The sequence below is a fragment of the Pomacea canaliculata genome, linkage group LG6, assembly GCF_003073045.1.
Source record: "Pomacea canaliculata isolate SZHN2017 linkage group LG6, ASM307304v1, whole genome shotgun sequence".
Lineage (NCBI taxonomy): Eukaryota > Metazoa > Mollusca > Gastropoda > Architaenioglossa > Ampullariidae > Pomacea > Pomacea canaliculata.
In genome coordinates, this window is record NC_037595.1 from 2,538,620 (window position 1) to 2,558,077 (window position 19,458).

Genomic DNA, 19,458 nt, shown 5'->3' on the forward strand with positions numbered 1-19,458 from the left:
TAAATGGATTCAAACAGCAGTTTTAGTCAATGGAAAATTATTTTCATTAATCATTTTATTTTATTTTTTTTTTTTTGTTAAAAAGTGTGTTAAACCGCAAAAGTAGAGAAAAAGCAGAAGTGTTAAACAAACTTCTCGTGTCCTCACCGTCGAACTGGTGCGACGACTTTTTCCATAAATGGAAAGGCAAGACGAGACAGTAGTTATTGTTGGGGTCGTGCCCTGCAGTATTATGATGTCTCACGTGAACAGTTTAACGTTTAAGGTGAAAGTAATGGCAATGACTGTACGGAAAGAAAACTGATACTGGTGAGGTGGACAAATCATCTTTTGCAAGTACGAGAAGTACAAGGTAGACCTGATGCTGATGATATCCGGCGATCCCTGCACGATTCCTGTTATGGTACTCTGGCTCTTTAGAAATTCTAGTGACGATCATGTTAAATGTATTACTGCGATCACCAGCACGTATATTTCGTGGCATAGATCAAATAGAAGACGATTTTTTAATAATAATTTCTCGGGCAATGACCTTTTAATGGTTACGAGTGTGATCAGGAAATTTTAAACTGACAAACATCCTTACATACGTGGATACACCAATTAGTTAGATAAATTACAAATGATTAATTAAATTAAATAAATAGCTCATTATATAAATAAAGCGGTCAAAAGATGAGAACCAAGAGATGCTAACACGATTTACTAATATTTTAAAGAGATATTTCAGCGATCACTAAGAAAAATACATCGAAAGAGATTGTAGTTCCGATAATAAATGGATTCCATTTTAAAACTGTAAATACCTATTTGCAATACAATAAATATCACAGTGTATCATCAGTGTGACTTGATGTTTCTTTGTTCATAGAGCGCCTTACACCACCAACAACGACTGACTCGAGGCACTTACATAAAGTTGTACAAGTACACAACTTATCAGTAGGTATTCAATGCATCTTAAAAATTACTTCGACATCATAATGACTACTCACTCTGACACACAGACACATACAGTGGAGGAAATCGGAGTACCCATAGTAGGCCATCAACTATCAGCCTTGTAAACAAGAGGTATGTCTGAGGCGAGATACGAATCTTTGACAACTGATTCTCAATGTCGTGGTGACAGGCCTCCAGCCGCCACACAAATCAGGGAAATAAGTCTGAAAAATTATTTTTATTGCATACCACAACAGCTGCGTTGACATTAGACAATCTAATTTATTAACGGTTACTATTATTTGAAACAAATAATCCACGATTTAGTAAAACAGTCAAATAGTCATAAACCGTCATAGGTCAACATTGGCAACAAGAGTACTGGCGATGACTAATGCTCATTATGCACTGACAGAGTTTTGCTTTTTCAATCGTTAACATTTTACATAATTACTAATACAGTAACATTTACTAATTTTACTAATAAAATTATAAAGAGAACGACGAGGTAGTGCACTGTCACTTTTCTTCTGAGTTTTTGTTGTTATCCTGGCCTCAAAAGAAAGTCATACGCATGTCAAATATTTCCTTTAGTAAGTAATAATTCTTGTCCTCATGAGCAGCATGCTTATTCAATGTTGGAATTGAAGATAATTTGTGGTGCTTCAATATTTTTGGGAGTAATAAAGGATCTAAATTTTTAGTTTGAAAGAATTGAATAAGAATCTAGTTTTTGTAGTCTGGCAACAGAAAAAGAAGCAAAAAAATTATAAACTGATGTAGCTGAACTTTGAACTTCATATGTCAAATCCTTAAAATATAATGTAGGAATAAGATTAGAACAACCGTCTCTTCTTTTGTTATCTTTGTCGTCTGCTTCACTGTAACCTGTCATCACCGTCAAACTACTGTCCTGACTGTTTCCATAAATTTAAACACAAAGCAAACACAAAGCAAGATTTTAGGGATGTGCCATGTATCAGGTGAACGTTTAATATAAAAGTAATGCAATGACTGCATGAAAAAGAAAACGGAGACTGGTGAAGTGAACAACGGCAGCTTTATCCGAGCGGTACGCCTGATGCTGTCACGTGACGGATGTTCGGTAAGTGCTGCCTGATTCTCATTCAGGTCTGGTTGCAACATGGAGACATTTCAATTCAAACTGGTTATAACGCATGCAACACTTCTAGTTACGATCATGCAATAATTCGTCTTCAAAAGGCAAGTAAAAAAATGATCAAACTTTATCATCACGATGACCAGCATGAGTATATCGACGCTAAGACCGAATGAAAGACTATTTAGCAAGAAACGTCTTCTGTCAATAACCCCATGTTCATAGGGGACATTCTCTGTTCTTACAGTTTTCAATCGAAAGTACAGCTGATTTACGACCCCTTTACTCCTTCCAAAAACCCCATCCTTCGTGTCGTGGTAAGGTCACAAGGAAACTGTTTTTCTGTAGAAAGCTTTCGGAGTAAATGTAGCAAACACATTTCTTATCGACAACATATCAGAAATCTGTGATGTTACTTACTGAGCTTCTAATATTATAGTTAAATTGTCGGCTAGAAAATCTACTAAGAGATTAATTCAATTACATTGGGGTGTTCTTGAATTCATTTGAATTTACTCATGGGGACGTTTTTGTACGCCTGAGAATATGGATAATAAACCGGTTCTTCAGTCAAAGCTTTATACACATCATGTTTGCACCGAAAATGTATTCAAGATTGCTACTGCTTGTCGTTCTGTTTTACAACATTCACGAATTACATTTCTAGTCATTGTCTTCATCATTTTTGTTATTATTTTTGTTATTTGTGTCCCCGTCGTCGTTATTTATATAAATAATGATTTCTAGTCTCTCAAAATGTTCAAATACTTCACAAAGTTTACTTGTCATGTTATCTTCCGTAGGTTCCGCCATAACGATCTCATTTACTTCTCAAAGATGGATTCTACAATCTTCACAGAGGTCGTATTCATTTGAGACAAATAAAGTTTCATTCGTCTGGCTTCCCTCTGACGTCGTCTTCGCTCCTGTAAGGTGTTCAGCGTGTACAGAAACGGGTTCAAGGCCGAGTTGACCGGCAACACTACGATAGCCATGGCCACGTTGACCTCACCTGGAATGGACACGCCCTGAGAGGCCAGAAGGGCCACAAGCCCGATGGGAAATTGACACAAGAAGTCTGTCACAGCCACGCTGATCAGGCGGCGAGCTATGGTTAAATCTTTGCATCTCTTGGTGCTGTCGCACATAGACATGCTGTTGGTACGAATAGACCAGAAAATGAAAGCCTGTCCAATGCCTATCAGCATTAACAGTACGAAATTAAGACCCATCAAAACGTGAAACGAATAGTCATGGCCAGCGTAATTATTACGGGTAACAGGAAGGGGAATACAGATTCCTGTTTGGCCGTAAAACTGCCAGTGTGACGTCATGGGTAGTAGAGGAACCGAGGCTAGAGTTATCCCTACTGCCCACGCTAGCATGCAGGCCATGTGAGCCGACCTCTTGTTAAAGTGAATGCCGATAAAGGGAAAGCGAAGGACGAGGAAACGATCCAGTGTGATGAGGCACACGATGAAAGCAGACACCTCGCTGGCCAGTAGAGACAGAAAGCCGGCCATCTGACAGGCACCGCTTCTCTTCCACGTGCTGTCGTTCCACAGGTACGAACCCTGATACACACGGTCAGCGACGCCAATCATCACCAGGTAAACTCCCATAATAAAATCAGACATGTTTAGGTGTATAACAAACACAGAAAACCCTAACTGGCTAGAGTTTCGTTCCAGAAACACGCGATAGATAAAACTACAGACATTACCCAGTAAACTCATGGTAGCGAATACCGCCAGTAGTGCCCGGTAGAAATCCGATCTCAGCAACGCCTCACAAGATGATATTTCGTCTTGAGGCGAATGGCAATTAACTGGATTAAAGTTTTTTGGTAGCATGGCTGGGCAGCAAAGTTTGTAATTGTTTGTGTAGACAACTTCTAGAAGGTCAAGACCTCTGAGGAGATCCCTAGGAAATTCCTTCACTGGACATCCACGAAGATCTAAAGATCTGAGATTAGGAAGGACGTGAAAACCTCGCCCTGACACAATCTCCACGCCACACTCAGACAAATTCAGGTTTTCTATATCGGAGAAAATACTGAAAACAATTGGGTCTATACTACTCATCTTTATCTGAGAGAAATCTGCGATACGTAACCTTGGAAAAAATGGCACTGTATGTGAATCAGCAAACAGATGTATAATCGGATTACCAGACAGCCTAAGAATGTGAAGATTAGGTACATTTTGTAAATTTATGCTACTGATATCTTTTAATTTATTTGCCGTTAGGTCCAGAATACGTAGGTTTGGCAAATCCAGGTGACCTACCTCCTCCAGGTCACAGTCTGCAAGGCTAAGGTGAATGAGAAGCTTCTTATCCCTAACATGTCCTGGAGTCATTCCAGAGCCTTTTGCATCGAGATATCGCAAGGATGGATATTCTTGAAGTTGAATCGCCTTGGTACAAATGAATGCAAGTCCGAAACAGGTGCAAGAGTGTGGACAGGTGAGACCGCACGTCAGCTCATCGTCGTGCTGCGGACACTGGTTGAAGCCGTCGCACAGGTGGTGAGGATGAAGGCAGACGTGCGAGGCGCGGCATCGGTACAAGCCAGGACACGTGTACGTATCGCAGTCCTCTTCGTCTGAGTAGCCAGGACAGTCGTACACGCCGTTACACCGCAGATACACCGGCAGACAGTAGTAGTCCACACCTGGACACTCGAAATGAGTGTGTGGACATGCAGTGGACTGTGCGGAGGATAGTTGCGAGTCTAGAGGCTTCACTACAAGCTGGCCTTCGTTGTCAAGGTCCACGATGGCCAGCGTCAAGATACCCTCACTCGCAAAGCCTCTTTGAAGGCACTTTGACTCGTCCGTACCAGTAACACATTGTTCTACACCGTCACACCTTTCACTTTCCGAAACGCACTGAAAAAAGAACACGTGTAAACTTTTGACTAGGTTAAAATTTGTATCTAGACAATCAAACGTTTTATACCTTTTGCGTTTGTTTGTAAATACCGCTTTTCCTTCTTAGTTTGCTGTCGTCACATGTTAAGTCTTTCCTAAATATTGTACGATGAAATAAACAGTCAAATTCAAACGGTGCAAAAAACCTATTGCCAGTGATTCAGTCAGTCATTCTTGTAAAAACGTTCTACAGCTTAGATTGTTCTGGTATTTGCACTTTCAAAATAATCTCAGCAAGACCACTTGTTATACATTTATGTCGGCACTAAACAGAAATATGTCAGAATAGCCTGTCGTTAATCAGATACAATCACAAAAGAGTAATTTCTTCACTGTCACTGTATCATAATACGCACACTTGAAACTAACCTTCATTTTTGCGTATGTTTGGTTAATATTTGATTTACGAGCTTAACTAGGCCTGGGTATTAATGCTAATAACAAATGTAACTACCTGGTGATTACCGCAGTCGTATTTCCCACTTGTGTAGCATGACACAAATTCACAGAAATCTTCGTCACTTCCGTCGGAGCAGTCTGAGCGATGATCACACACCAGGGTGTGCGGCACCTGATCAAAGCCGTTGTCACAATCAAAAGCCGGCGGCAGAATAGACAGCGGCGCGTCACAAGACGAGAGTGAATCTCGCACCCAACAGGCGCTGGCCACGTCACACGACAGGAACGTGTGTGTCATGTGACCTGCTGGACATACGACTTTCAAAGAATCATTTTGCCAGGCAGAGATGTCTAAAACTGTTATCTGGGGGTTGTTATTCTCTGACTGAAGCTCATTGCCTGGATCTGCTTCTGTCTCACACAGTGCGTGACTGTTTGCGATTTGTGGTTCGTTACAGTCTCGTAGGTTTATTCCCTGCATCATATATACCATGTAGAAAATACCGCATCCTGGCATAGTAGGGTATCCTCTGATTGTCTTAAAGTATGCTATTGTGCCATCTGTCCACTGCCAAGCATTTAGATACCTGTCAAAAGTCGGCATGTAAATAAGAAAAATAACAACACACAATCCTTAACCCAATAATAATCACCCACTACACGATAATGATTATTACTTTTGCGTGGTATACCTTTGTGGAGACATCTTTGAAAACCAAAACACGTGAAAATCAAGCAGGAAATAATAACCAGTGTTGAGCAAAAATTGCATTTGTGCTAACTATTTTGAACAGTAAAATCTTCAGTCTTCTTGACCACTATTGTCACGGGGAGGATCACATGGGAAGACGCCGAAACTATTATCAATTATGGGTGATAGTCAACAGGTCCGGTACAGGACTACTAGTCCAGTCTTTGACCTTCGTTAAGTCTATTCTTCCTTTGATCACCGCGGCGTCGACTACCCTCCAAGGTGCCGTGAAAAACAGTCTTCGACAGGGTGTCGTGCAGGGTCACATGGCCAAAGAAGATTGTTAAAAGTCAATGGTTCCTGGTGTCCTACGCGTGTGGCAATCTTGACAATCTTGGTTTCTTGCTAACAAATTAGTAGTTTCTATTTGGAGCTTCCATTGTAAACTTAGATCTTTCACGAGACTGCCGAAGGCTTCCCTTTAAATACCTCTCAAAGATTACTACACATAGCGCTGTTACTTAAATTACATTTTTTCTTTTCCTTAAAAATATAAGTAGTACAATATTTTACTCGCTCCTTGGCCTTATCTGTTATTGCTGATGTATCCACGAGAAAGACGACCATACACATACATTCTAACTGATTTAATAAACGGCTAAAGGTCTTTTTCATTACTATTTTATTCTCTTCATGTGGCATAAGTAATGGTAAAAATTAAGTCATCTGCACAAAGAACGAACCTACAAATAATTACCAAGTCCGCATTCCCTATTTCGGAGAAACAATGTAGCCACGTTACCCATTGCATTTCCTCTTTGACTACATTACACGGATTTGTAACTTAAATTACTGTTCAAAAGGCTTTGGCCGCTTTGTGCATCATATGGCAGGGTTATGATATGATTAATGCTATAAAATAGAAGGTCTGCGACCAGAAACTTAATTTATGACGGGTATAAAGAGCAAGAAGTAAAGGCTGTTATTTGGAGTAAAATTCAAAGACAATAACTGTAAGAACAAACACTACTTACATTTGCCGCTGCACAAACATCTGAAGCATCCCTACGAAAGCCACGCTATAGTCCGCTAATCTCAGCAGGTCCACAGCGTTGTTCCACTCCGCTGGGGTGTTGAGACTGGCCAGACGCATTCCTCGAGAAAGACAAAAGTCAAACGCCTCTTTCCAAGTCACGTTAGGCAGAAGTTTCTCCCAGATATAACAAGACTTCTCGAAAAAAGGTTGGCCTACTCCACAGCGGGGACTAGTGTAGGTGCAGATAGCTTCGTCTTCACTACCCACACAGTCAGACCTTAGGTTACAAGAAAAGTGATTACTAAAGTCGGTCCAGTTTAAGCCAGAACAGTTCCACCTACCATCCACCAACCTCACCGGAAGTGAAGACTGGTTGTGGATGCTGAAGAAAAGTCTGAAGCCTGTGTTGCTGCCGTATTCATTGCTGTAGAAATGAACGTATAAGGTGTGAGTTTTAAACAGTCTGGGTTGCATTGGCACATTTTTGCATTTCGTGACGGTAGGCCCATTTAATATTTCGTCGACATAAAACTCTATGCCATCGTTGGGGCAAATGTTTGATGCTTCACCTTCGACATCCATGTGAGGCACAGACACCATGACAAACCTGAGCTGAGGAACGTCAATCTTTACCCAGCTGTCCATCAACACCGGGTACTTTTTAATGCCGTCCCAATTCGGTGTCTGTATATAACCTGATAATAAAAACCAAGAACCTGTCTTTACATACAGACAAAGTTTAATCAGCAGGTAATACTTTAGTTTTTCGGCTTGGCAAATAATACTTAACACCACATTCTTTACTCTTGAAAAAGAACATGCTAATGAGCATGTCTAGAGAGGACAGGTTTGATGGAAAGGGTCACTGGAATCTGCCAGCACTATCAGTCTGATTAAGTCTAGTGGGTAGGACAAAGAGTTCACTGAGACAGAACGTCTGAGACAGAACGTTCTGTCACGTGCATCAGCTCAACGCGCTGATGAAGAAGGTAGTCATACACCAACGCCCTATTTGCTGGGTGGCCATTATGTTACATACACAATGTCGCGGGGGTTAATTCCAGGATTTGTGCAGACTTAGCTAATTGATGAACTGACGGTGTGAGAAACAAAAGACAATTTTGTGCTGTGCTATGTATTGGCGGTTATGTACCGGGGGGGGGGGGGGGAAATGTCAGCACAGTGACTGGGACAAGCTATCCAAATTCATATCAATCACAGTCACCATTCAATAATTGCATTACGGTTACAAATTTAAAAGATCCAGAACTGTTTACAAATCAAGCAACTCTGGTCAGCACAGAGCGTCTTTCTTTTCTATTAGGACAGCGACAGACCGCATGTCCCAAATGAACTTGTCAAAATTACAATCTAATGAAGAAATTTTACATATCCAGAATATTTTTCCGGCATCTCGCCAACAGATTTTCTCACTATATTTTCTTCCGCCCTCTAGACATATTTTGAAGTTCTATCCAGAAAAAGACCTTTGTAAAAGTCTTACAACAATGTTTTAAAATAACAAAGTCAAAGTGCAATGCCAGTGATATGAAAGCCATTAAGACTGCTTGATGATGTTTAGCCAAGTAAAACTGTTGTCTCTTATCAAAGTTGTTGAGCGGAAAGTCAAAAAAAGTTAAAACTTTTCAGAATGAGAAGTTTTTCTAATATCCTAGAAATAACAGAAGTGGTTTAAATCTCTACAAAACCCCACATGCACCAAACAATGGCAGAGTTTAGACCTTACCTATCTTTCCTGCACAAAGCACGAATACGTCGATAATGAACCACACATGCGCATACAAGTGGCAAATAGAGTTCAATGCTCACCTCTTTTCTCTGAAGAAAACACAATTTCAAGTTTCGGTCTGTCATTAGCGGGTATCGCTGTAAAGTTCAAGATCACTTGAATAGCCTGCGACTCAAGGCTCACCAGAAACGTCATCACCACGATGTTGGTGAAGCTCCACACCTCGCTAGGGATGTCGGTGTCGCAGGAGTTGATGAGTCGCCGTGACGTGGCGCCTACGTCAGTCAGCACGAGCTGGAAGGTCGGGCACTGGACGTTGATGGAGATCACGTTGATGAAGAACACCATGGACGCCGGCGCGGTGACCTGGATTTCACAGGAGGACAGTCGAGGTAGTTTGTCACTGGCTTCAGCTCTGATATCAATAACAGCCCTGTGTGTGGACAACTTCAGGTAGTGAGACGTGTTTAAGCAGCTGGTCAAGTTTCTCACAGTCAGTGCTACATATACACTTTGGTTTAAAGCTGATGAAGATCCAATTGTTATATTCTCCTGACTCATTCTATACGTGTTTCCAACCGTGGTGGTGTAGACAGTACTTGTAGTCATATTTGTTGCTTGTTTACTTTCATTAACTCTATGAACTGTCAAATCTGGAGCATTCAGAAAATTAGAAACCGAAGTAGACATAACGCGCTGATAACCTCTGTAAGAGCTTGTGATGATATTCAATCTTGTGGTTTCTGTAGTCTGTGCCTGCGGGTCAGACGTCATGAGCCATGCGCTTGCAGATCGCAGAAGCAGCAGAAGCAGTGTCAGACGGAATAAGCATATATAGACAGCCATGGGTGTTATGACACAACGATGACAGACTTCTCATAGAAACCTTTCAGCATCTTGACGTAACTGCGCTATTGACAAATAATACAATCGCCTCATTAAATAATCTGCAGTAATTATTTGTAAACAGAGACACTCAAAAGATTTTTCTTTGCATCATTGATAGTTTTGGAGTTGTTTTGGGAAAGAGAATTTTTCCTGTTTCTGATCCCTTTATCTAAAATTTTTTAATACCTATCATTGCTACAGCATATTTTGAGTCTCTCTCTCTGTAACGGATAAGTATTTAGTAGAGGGGGTTAGGAGGGAAGATCGACAACCGTGGTAGATCTGATTTAGCGTAGTGGGCTGGAAGTTGTTTGCCCTTGAGCAAATGACGTAAACTGGGACGTCAAAATAAGGTGACGTAAAAGATAGAGGAAATTAACGTTAGAGAAAATAACGGTGGGCAGAGAGCAGACGGCGAAACAAAAGTTGGAGCTGGTGGATTTTTCTCGGGACTTTCTCGCAACTGCTGCGACAGCGGAAAAAGTATTACGGGAAGTAATACCGTGGGTAAACTACAGGTGGATGTACTTCACAGGTCGTGAGTCACTGTAGTCCGTGTTCGCACCGTGGGGGAGCTCTGTGGCTTGGGCATCCCAGTTTCTTGGCGGGTCAAGAAACTAAACACTGGTATCAGCGAGAAAAGAACAGAAAACTTGGTGCAAGACTGGGGCACCGACTTCCATCTGTCGCCTGGAAGGGACAGCTCTTCACAGCCTGAGAGTAAGCGCCGGTGGAGGAAAGGTTTCCTCCCGGCCTTCAGCGAATCTAACATCATCCGGCCAAACATCTAGGAGGCGGCCGCATGCGCAAGATCGAGACGTCTGCTTATAAACTGTGGTACTGTGAAAAACCATTTATTTTCAATCATAAATAGACTTCGTGGAAAGAAGATCAGTGGGATTAATTGGAATAGAGGACTTGGGAGGGACTCAAAGACTTTAAAATAAGAGGTTGATGTTTCATCGGGAGCGAACATTGGGTTCTTCATCAGTGACAATAATTTAGGAGAGTCGATTTTATTGTTACCTTTAATATTATGTGGGATGAATGATAACATATTGGTAATACATCTTGTGTGGCGAATGAAGGAGTGAATCTATCAGTGTTGATACTTTGCCTTTGTTTCATTTGACATTGTATTTAATTTGAATAATTATTTGTGCCTCTAAGAAGGTACGCCCACCCTCAAGCGATCAGGATATTTTGGTTTGTGGAAAGAATGCGCGTGTCTGCGGACGGTCCGTGACATCTTGGTGACCCCCGACGTGATCGCTTTAGGGTGAGGCGGTACTAGGCGAGGCAGGTTTACATATATTGTACAAAAGTTATTATTGGTATCTGGTGGATTATTTTGACTACTCGTGTTTTGCCATCGTAGGGTACATTTCTTTAAATTGTTCTTGGGAGACATGAAATTCCCGGATATAGATAGCTTCATAGCCCAGGGTGAGGAACTGGGTTATACTAACAGTGCCCTGGAACAATACGTCGAACAGTGTCTTGAGAGGTTCGACGAGGAACAAGAGAGAGAATGGGCAGCAAGAGAAGCGGAATGGCTAGCCAAGGAAAAAGAGAGAGAAAGGGAGTTTGAGTTAGAAAGACTTAGGCTACAAGCAGAAAGATTATCAAGAGTGAGAACAGCTAACAAAAGAGAAGCTGAGGCTGAAAGGGCAGCTAACGAAAGAGAAGCTGAGGCCGAACAAGACGACGGTCAGGAGTTCGCCGCTGTGAACCAGGGTGCAGGTGAGGGCCCGCGATCACCTCGTAAGAATGGGCCGCGTGACGACAGCACACGGTGTCACGATTATTTCCCAAGAGCTCGGTATACACCAGAGAAGAGGTCTCCAAATTTCAGTAGGAAGATCAAATGTTACGCATGTAAGGGATTCGGACATATTGCCAGAGTGTGCGCTAACACACTAGGGACTTCCCGGAGGCAATGCTACAATTGTGGACGTTTTGGTCACATTGCCCGGAACTGTCTCTACCAGAGAGCTCAATATTTAGGACCCAATAAATTCATACTGAGAAGGAAGAACCAGCTTATGTCACAAAGAGAAATGCAAGTAGCTCAGAGAGAATCAACTCTTCAGGAGGTTCATGAAGAACTGAACCACAAAATCAACGACCTCAGTGATGAAATCAAAGCCGTGCAACAAAGTTTACAGAACTTTAAAGAAAATACAGAACATCGTGAACGCAGATTGCAGAGAGAAATCAGTGACCGGGACAAAGAAATTATTCGGCTTAAGGCTGAGACAGAGGTTTGGCGAAAAGAAAGAGATGAAATGTGTAAACAACAGTGGGTCACAGTTGGTGACTTTGAAGAAAAAGTTCACGAACTTGAATTAGGTCATAAGAAACAGTCCGATGACCTACAGAAAGCCTTAGCAGAAATCAAATTCTTCAAGGAACATAAAGAAAGCATGAAGAAAGAACGTGAGAATACTGTAACACAAGAGAAATCTCTGGAAATGGCAAATACTGAGACTAACAAAGTGGTGGAACGACTGACAAAACTGATAAGAGAACTCAAACAAATATACGATGACGAGAGAAAAACTAAAAAGGTGTATCTGGGCATGAGACACCAGAAGTCGAGTGAGATAGAGGAAAAGACGGACATTAGCATTACAAGGATTCCAGTTTTTTGTAGAAACTATCAAAGGAACAGCCTTTTAAACCACAAAAGGCTTATTTCAATGGATGCTAGCTCTTCAAGAGTTTCAGTTTTCAGTTGAGACGATTAAGGGAACAGAGAATCTTCTCGCTGACAATCTATCCTGGGTGGAGTGGGACCAATTTATCCCGTAGAAGTGAAAGAAAAAAAAATTCTTAAATTGATTTTTTTCATTCTTTTTTTTCAGGAGGGGAGGAATGTAACGGATAAGTATTTAGTAGAGGGGGTTAGGAGGGAAGATCGACAACCGTGGTAGATCTGATTTAGCGTAGTGGGCTGGAAGTTGTTTGCCCTTGAGCAAATGACGTAAACTGGGACGTCAAAATAAGGTGACGTAAAAGATAGAGGAAATTAACGTTAGAGAAAATAACGGTGGGCAGAGAGCAGACGGCGAAACAAAAGTTGGAGCTGGTGGATTTTTCTCGGGACTTTCTCGCAACTGCTGCGACAGCGGAAAAAGTATTACGGGAAGTAATACCGTGGGTAAACTACAGGTGGATGTACTTCACAGGTCGTGAGTCACTGTAGTCCGTGTTCGCACCGTGGGGGAGCTCTGTGGCTTGGGCATCCCAGTTTCTTGGCGGGGTCAAGAAACTAAACACTGGTATCAGCGAGAAAAGAACAGAAAACTTGGTGCAAGACTGGGGCACCGACTTCCATCTGTCGCCTGGAAGGGACAGCTCTTCACAGCCTGAGAGTAAGCGCCGGTGGAGGAAAGGTTTCCTCCCGGCCTTCAGCGAATCTAACATCATCCGGCCAAACATCTAGGAGGCGGCCGCATGCGCAAGATCGAGACGTCTGCTTATAAACTGTGGGTACTGTGAAAAACCATTTATTTTCAATCATAAATAGACTTCGTGGAAAGAAGATCAGTGGGATTAATTGGAATAGAGGACTTGGGAGGGACTCAAAGACTTTAAAATAAGAGGTTGATGTTTCATCGGGAGCGAACATTGGGTTCTTCATCAGTGACAATAATTTAGGAGAGTCGATTTTATTGTTACCTTTAATATTATGTGGGATGAATGATAACATATTGGTAATACATCTTGTGTGGCGAATGAAGGAGTGAATCTATCAGTGTTGATACTTTGCCTTTGTTTCATTTGACATTGTATTTAATTTGAATAATTATTTGTGCCTCTAAGAAGGTACGCCCACCCTCAAGCGATCAGGATATTTTGGTTTGTGGAAAGAATGCGCGTGTCTGCGGACGGTCCGTGACACTCTCTGAAAAAGAAAAAAATTAATCACCTCTTTATTAGACATTCTCGATAATTGAATGTTTTCTTCTTAAAGTTATTTGACAACTGATAATGTCATCATTGCGAAATCGTGTATCGAAGTATTTTCGAAAATCGAAATTTTTTATAAGCTTAATTTACTTGTCAAGAGCGGAAAAGATCAGCTTATACAAAGGATGTTATTAGCTGATTATCAGCTGATTTTTTTTCAAATGTGAAAGCGATGCGTTAATAAAATAATTACTTTTTAACAGCAGCTGTCGTTCTCTTGAGATCGTTTACAAACCTTTGCTATCAAAACACTGATCGATACTAATCTTAACAAGTAAAATAGCGTCTCATTAAAAATTCTCCATACGAATACATTATTTTGTCAATTTTTTAACCATAATTGCCATTGTCGCTTATTATATCAACACCGATGTTCTTACTACGGGAGAATTACATTCCATTTCCCAGTACATCGAACTAACTTTTTTTTTACTGCAGAGCTGCATGTGGCGAGCTCGCAGTCGACTGAACTTCTCTCATCTGCTTCAAGTACTTTAAAGCAGGGGTGGGCAATTAATTTTACCGAGGGGCCGCATGAGAAATTGGGATGGTTTTAGAGGGCCAGACTAATATAGTTAACTCAGTTTTACCCAATACTGTATATATAGTATATATACAGGCGGGCGGGCCAGCGGGCGGGCCGGTCAGAGACAGGAGGCCGGCCTTTGCCCAGGTCTGCTTTAAAGCATTGTTAAGACTTCTGGGTTTTTGTTTAATATTTCTTGTAGTATTTATACTGTCACTGCAGTTTTGTGCAGGACACGTGCTATCAATGTTATTATACAAGTCATAGGCTGTGAAGGCTTGTGCAAGCTATAGCAAGACTTCATATGAAAAAAAGGTCGAGCTACCCCACAGCGATCACGGATGTAGAGGAACAAGATTTTTGTCTTTTATGATTATGATTATTATGATTATGATTATTATTATTGTTATTATTATGGGAATTAACAAAGCGCAATATCTCAGCCAAAAGCAGACTCATTGCGCAGAACAAGATCACAAAATAGTAACAAAGATGTAGCAGGAAGAACAATGTGAGGACTCGCTGCGTTCCGCCAGTAAAGGGAGATCACTGCAGACTTAACGGTAACGACTCCAGAGAATAAGGTCAGTGACATCAAGAGAATACTGGCAAGATATTGAGTAATCTTGAGAATATAAAGAAATTTCATCATATGAAACTGCAAGAGGGTGATCATCACTTAGTTTATTCAAGGCAGCTCAAGGTCGCTGCCGAAGCGAGTGATGTAGGCGGAGTGAACTCAGGCCAATAGATCTAAACAGTTCGCACTTCAAAGCACATTAAATATACATTATATACATTTTAAACATTATATACAGACCTGGTGCAAACCAGAAGAGAAAGAATACGCAGTAGAAGCACATGTAAACATGAAGGTCCAACACTTTTATCCAAATGGAAGCACGACCACAAAACATAAACAAAATGGAGAGCCGATCGAAGGGACAGAACTCTCATTCCTCCATTACTGACCCAATCGGACGTCAGGTCACAGGTCAACTTCGTGCAGTTGAAACCACAACAGCCAGGAGTACGGTCTAGTCGTCAATAGTAAATAAAGACGAGAAACGTGTGTTTCTGCAGTATTTGTTTCTATCGAAAGGACAGTACAGCACCGACATTTGATTCAGTCGCACATGCTGAAATGTCTGAGATCTTGTCTTAAACTGATTATTTCGTTTACCTACAGTTTCATGTAAGGACATTGGCATAAAACGACACACATTGCCAGATGCCATGGAGTATTTGGAGTAGAAGATTTGATTTGGAGTATTTGTTCCTGTTAAAAGGCTAGGGGTCACTAACATCAAAGGTGAAAACTTGCTAGCCATGAGTATCGTCGGAATACATGAGGTACTGCAAGCCAAAGTGGCGAATCATAAGACCAAGAGGGTGGACATTAGTAGTAAATAAGAGAGGCCTGAGGACTAAGCCATGAGTCACTCCATTTTGCACCACAACAGGTTTCGATGCAACGGACATTACCAAACAGACAGGAGTTGAACCAACCAAATGACTGCCAGGGAGGCCAAAGGCGGAAAGAAACCTCAAAAATAGTCTTCCACATGTATCTGCTCATAAATTTTCCCCATATTTAGCACAGATCTGCATAGTAAAAAATATAATCAACAAGGGGTTGACATATTTATCTCAAGTTTAAGGACAGTCACATTCAAGGCTTAGTTGTTTACAAAATGTGTAGCTAAACCATGGCTATATTACAGACGCTATCAATTGTTGAGCTACATACCGTTTCTTCTGAAGATGTCCGACTGGAAATGAAATGTGTTTGCAAATCTCCACTTTTATTGTAATCTTGAAAAGAAAATTACTTAAAAAGTGACATTGAAGAAGAATTTAAAAATCTTTTCAAGAATTTCCAATACAGCAAAAAGATTTATTATGACAGAAGATTTTTCTGGTGTGCGTAGAACTGTAGCTAATGAAAAAGTTGACAATAATAAATAATTTTTCATGTTCACTCTTGGACAGGTCTCAAATATTTTGTACGCTGCTGATAGACGTTTTGATGTTCCTCCCCTTTGCCATTTTATATTCTGTTCGCTTCTTTTCCGTTTGGAGCTATGCGTGCGTGCACAATCACACACGCACACATACACACGCGCGCGCATTGCAGCTAAAATTGTATTTTATAATCACCCAAGATTCAGATTTACAAGTAGATTATATCATCTTCTCTGTTATTTTTTCTCTGTTGTGAGACAGTCTAGTAATTCCACACACACACACACACACACACACACACACACACACACACACACACACACACACACACACACACACACACACACACACACACATTCGCAAGCACGCACGCATGCACACGCGCGCACGAAAGCTGTGTGTATACCGCTGGAATGACAAGGACTTTGACAGGCATTAAGTCCCCCGCTTATTTATGACAGGAAAAATCTTCGTAACCGTCAATTAATGTCTGCAGAAATAGATATTGTGTGCCTCAAACTCTTAATTTCTTTCTATTCTATTCTACAGACATCAATAAATACGTTCTTAAGTAACAGTGTGTAGATAAACTTTCCACTCGCATGCTGTAATTGAGTATGGTGGGTCGGTGTCTCAGTTATAGTTCTGTTGCTGCAGTTATTGACGAGGACGATGCCGCCGATAATGACACTAGATATTTCAGCTCTTTTTTTTTTTTTTTGCTTTCCTTTTCGTACCACAAGAAACAGCCAGCCTTCCTCTAATGTCAACAAAAGCATACCCTGTTACGGCAATCCCACATTGCAGAGAAATAAATATTAAAAAAACAACAACTATGAACGTGTAATATTCGCCTGTGCTCTACTGCAAGAGGAAGGAAGAAGCAATTACTCTAATGGTTCAATGAAAAATTAAACGAGAACGTGGCGAGAACAATGAAAGGGTAAGTCACTGGTTCTACCATCTGATGGACGAGTTGTGTTGCTGACTTCATCGTCCACCTTCTTAAACGGTGTACTGCCTACGGACTTACTCCCTCCTGACCGGCTGTCTTCACTCTCCATCTCTGTGACTTTAGCTGAGAGTCAAAGGTCTCCATTTTTCATCTTCATTTTACTTTACCCCAGGATACCTTTGCTTCTGCTTTATAACTGTGGCCATAGGGATAAAACAACATCAGTTGTCCATCGGGATGGACACAACTTTGTAACTTTGAAATCAAGATCCTTGTCCTTGTCCCTCCCATGTTGTCCCCATGATAACGCCTTAACCTCGCTTCGTAACTACGGCGCCATAAAAGTACCATAGCAAGTCAGAAACAAAACAAAAAAAAAACTAATTTAGCGAGAAGTGAAATAGTGAACACTAGTAAGTTTTTAGCGGTATTACGGAAGAACACACACACACACACACATACGAAACTACGTTTTAGAGATTTTGTTCACCTCTTTATTCAGAAAATTGTCCTGTAGAGCATAGTAGAATCTATTGAGGTGATCAGCTATATTTTACATGATATATACAGGTATGTTTCTCAACATAAAATGCGCCGGTCATCCTCTAGAAAGGAGATAAGTTTAATTATATTATTTTAGTAATATCGTGACAATGTTGTGCACGATCCACATTGCACTTAAAGAAATTCAAATAGTAGCGCATCGTTCAGTGTTTGACTAGAGTACCCGAAACTTATTTGGCAATAAATAACAGACACATGCTAAATGTAAAATTAAGTAACTGCGGAGAGGTTCTAAATATAAATGTTCAATATTATTTGTTAATGACTGCTTTAATCGTTTGATCAGAATGCAGTGGGACTCCTGCCTGTACTTACCCTCGTGTTGTCGTAGAAGTCAGCTTACCACTTCTAATTCCGTATTAATAGGTTTCTTTCGGAGTCTCCTTGTAAATGATAATAAAGAGTGCTATATGTCACAACATTGTGCTACTAGTCAATAAAATATACTTTTATGCATACGTGTGTTTAGTCATTGTGGGACAAATTGAAAAAAAACGACTGGCGCCATATGCTTAATGCATAAGTAAAAGTACAATGACAACACTGGCAGTGAGGTATGTTAAGGCAGTGTCAAGCCCTCTTCATGCGCTGACATTTACTGGCCCGCATATCGGACTGGGCAGTGTGGTGAGCTTCCGGTCTAATATCTGGGCGAGCCTCGAACCAGTGACTTTTAGTCTCTAGTCGGCCGGCCTTACCATCGTGCAACGACCTACTCCCCCGCCACTCCGATTCATGCCAAACGAAATTGAGTACTTAAACATTCTTTGAGTATTGTAGCATGTGAGAAAATGTGGAACAAACTCCTTCCACGAAGTGTAAAGAACGGTTTCTTTTATCACAGTTACCGGTCTTAGAAAACGTTTGGAAAACTCAGACAAAGCATGTGAGGTAGTCGTGGATGTGTCGTATGGTAATGTAAAGTAGGACAGGAAAATCCACCAACACGAGGGTCTTTCGTTTAGATCGGAATCCTATGGCAACATCCAATCAGCACTTGGCGGTTTTTTTTTTGTTTGTTTGTTTGTTTTTGCTTTTTTTAGTGCCGTGCGCAAACCGGAAGATGGGGGTGGAGCATATTTGTATGTTTTAGTCTTCTTCGAGATATACGATTTCAGCTTCATTGACATGAGTAAAGAGAGATTTGAACTAAAGAGAAGTTTTTAGTGGCAAACTAGCTTTTTAAACTGTTTGCTCTAGCTGAAGAAATAGTTTTAGATAGCGGGTAGCAGACGCAAAGCGTGACTTAAGGTGTGAAATAGTTCGACAAGGTTTTTCTGTCGGACTCTTCTACCCTTGACTGTGCTCTTGTGGAGGAAACATTTCTCGGCTACTACTATCGTCACCACCTTTCTACTCGAATGTGAGGGAACCGGATATGAGGGAGGAAACGGTTTGAGAGAATAAAACTATTTTCACTCATTAGAATCCTAGATACGATGTACAGTAAGTTACACATCAACAAGCTTTTATTGATAAGCTTAGTTTAATAATTATAAGGGCTTTTAAAAGTATGGACACTCCTTTAGGCAAGAGCTAAATAAGGCAAACAACCGTAAGTGGCCGGAAAGCAGGCATGTGAGAACAGATTTGCCAGGAGGTGCTAACGTCCTCTTTGGTACAGAAGCTGTGTCCTCCGGTGGTATCCCTGATTGTCTATCATATATTTATATATGCGTGTAAATGTATGAAGTTTGATGTAGCAAGAACTTCT

The 19,458-nt window shown here is 41.0% G+C and overlaps 1 protein-coding gene across 1 annotated transcript; it reads right to left on the reverse strand.

Moving 5' to 3' along the window:
• Nucleotides 1–1,374: 1,374 nt before the first annotated feature.
• On the reverse strand, nt 1,375–15,142 carry LOC112565966 (G-protein coupled receptor GRL101-like). The gene is made up of 5 exons (XM_025241867.1): nt 15,081–15,142; nt 8,952–9,782; nt 7,120–7,816; nt 5,450–5,981; nt 1,375–4,953 (listed from the first exon to the last, which is right to left on the reverse strand). Exons 2-5 carry the CDS (start codon nt 9,715–9,717, stop codon nt 2,887–2,889), a joined length of 4,062 nt encoding a protein of 1,353 aa, XP_025097652.1. The 5' UTR covers nt 9,718–9,782; nt 15,081–15,142; the 3' UTR covers nt 1,375–2,886.
• Nucleotides 15,143–19,458: the final 4,316 nt, after the last annotated feature.

What these genes read in the sequence shown, in the direction of transcription:
- LOC112565966 (XM_025241867.1), bottom strand. Translation starts at nt 9,717, where the DNA reads ATGGCTGTCTATATATGCTTATTCCGTCTGACACTGCTTCTGCTGCTT. An exon ending in GTTTTCTTCAGAGAAAAGAG is followed by an intron (nt 7,817 to 8,951) that starts GTGAGCATTGAA and finishes TTTTATTATCAG; the next exon opens with GTTATATACAGACACCGAAT. An exon ending in ACGACTGCGGTAATCACCAG is followed by an intron (nt 4,954 to 5,449) that starts GTAGTTACATTT and finishes TTCTTTTTTCAG; the next exon opens with TGCGTTTCGGAAAGTGAAAG.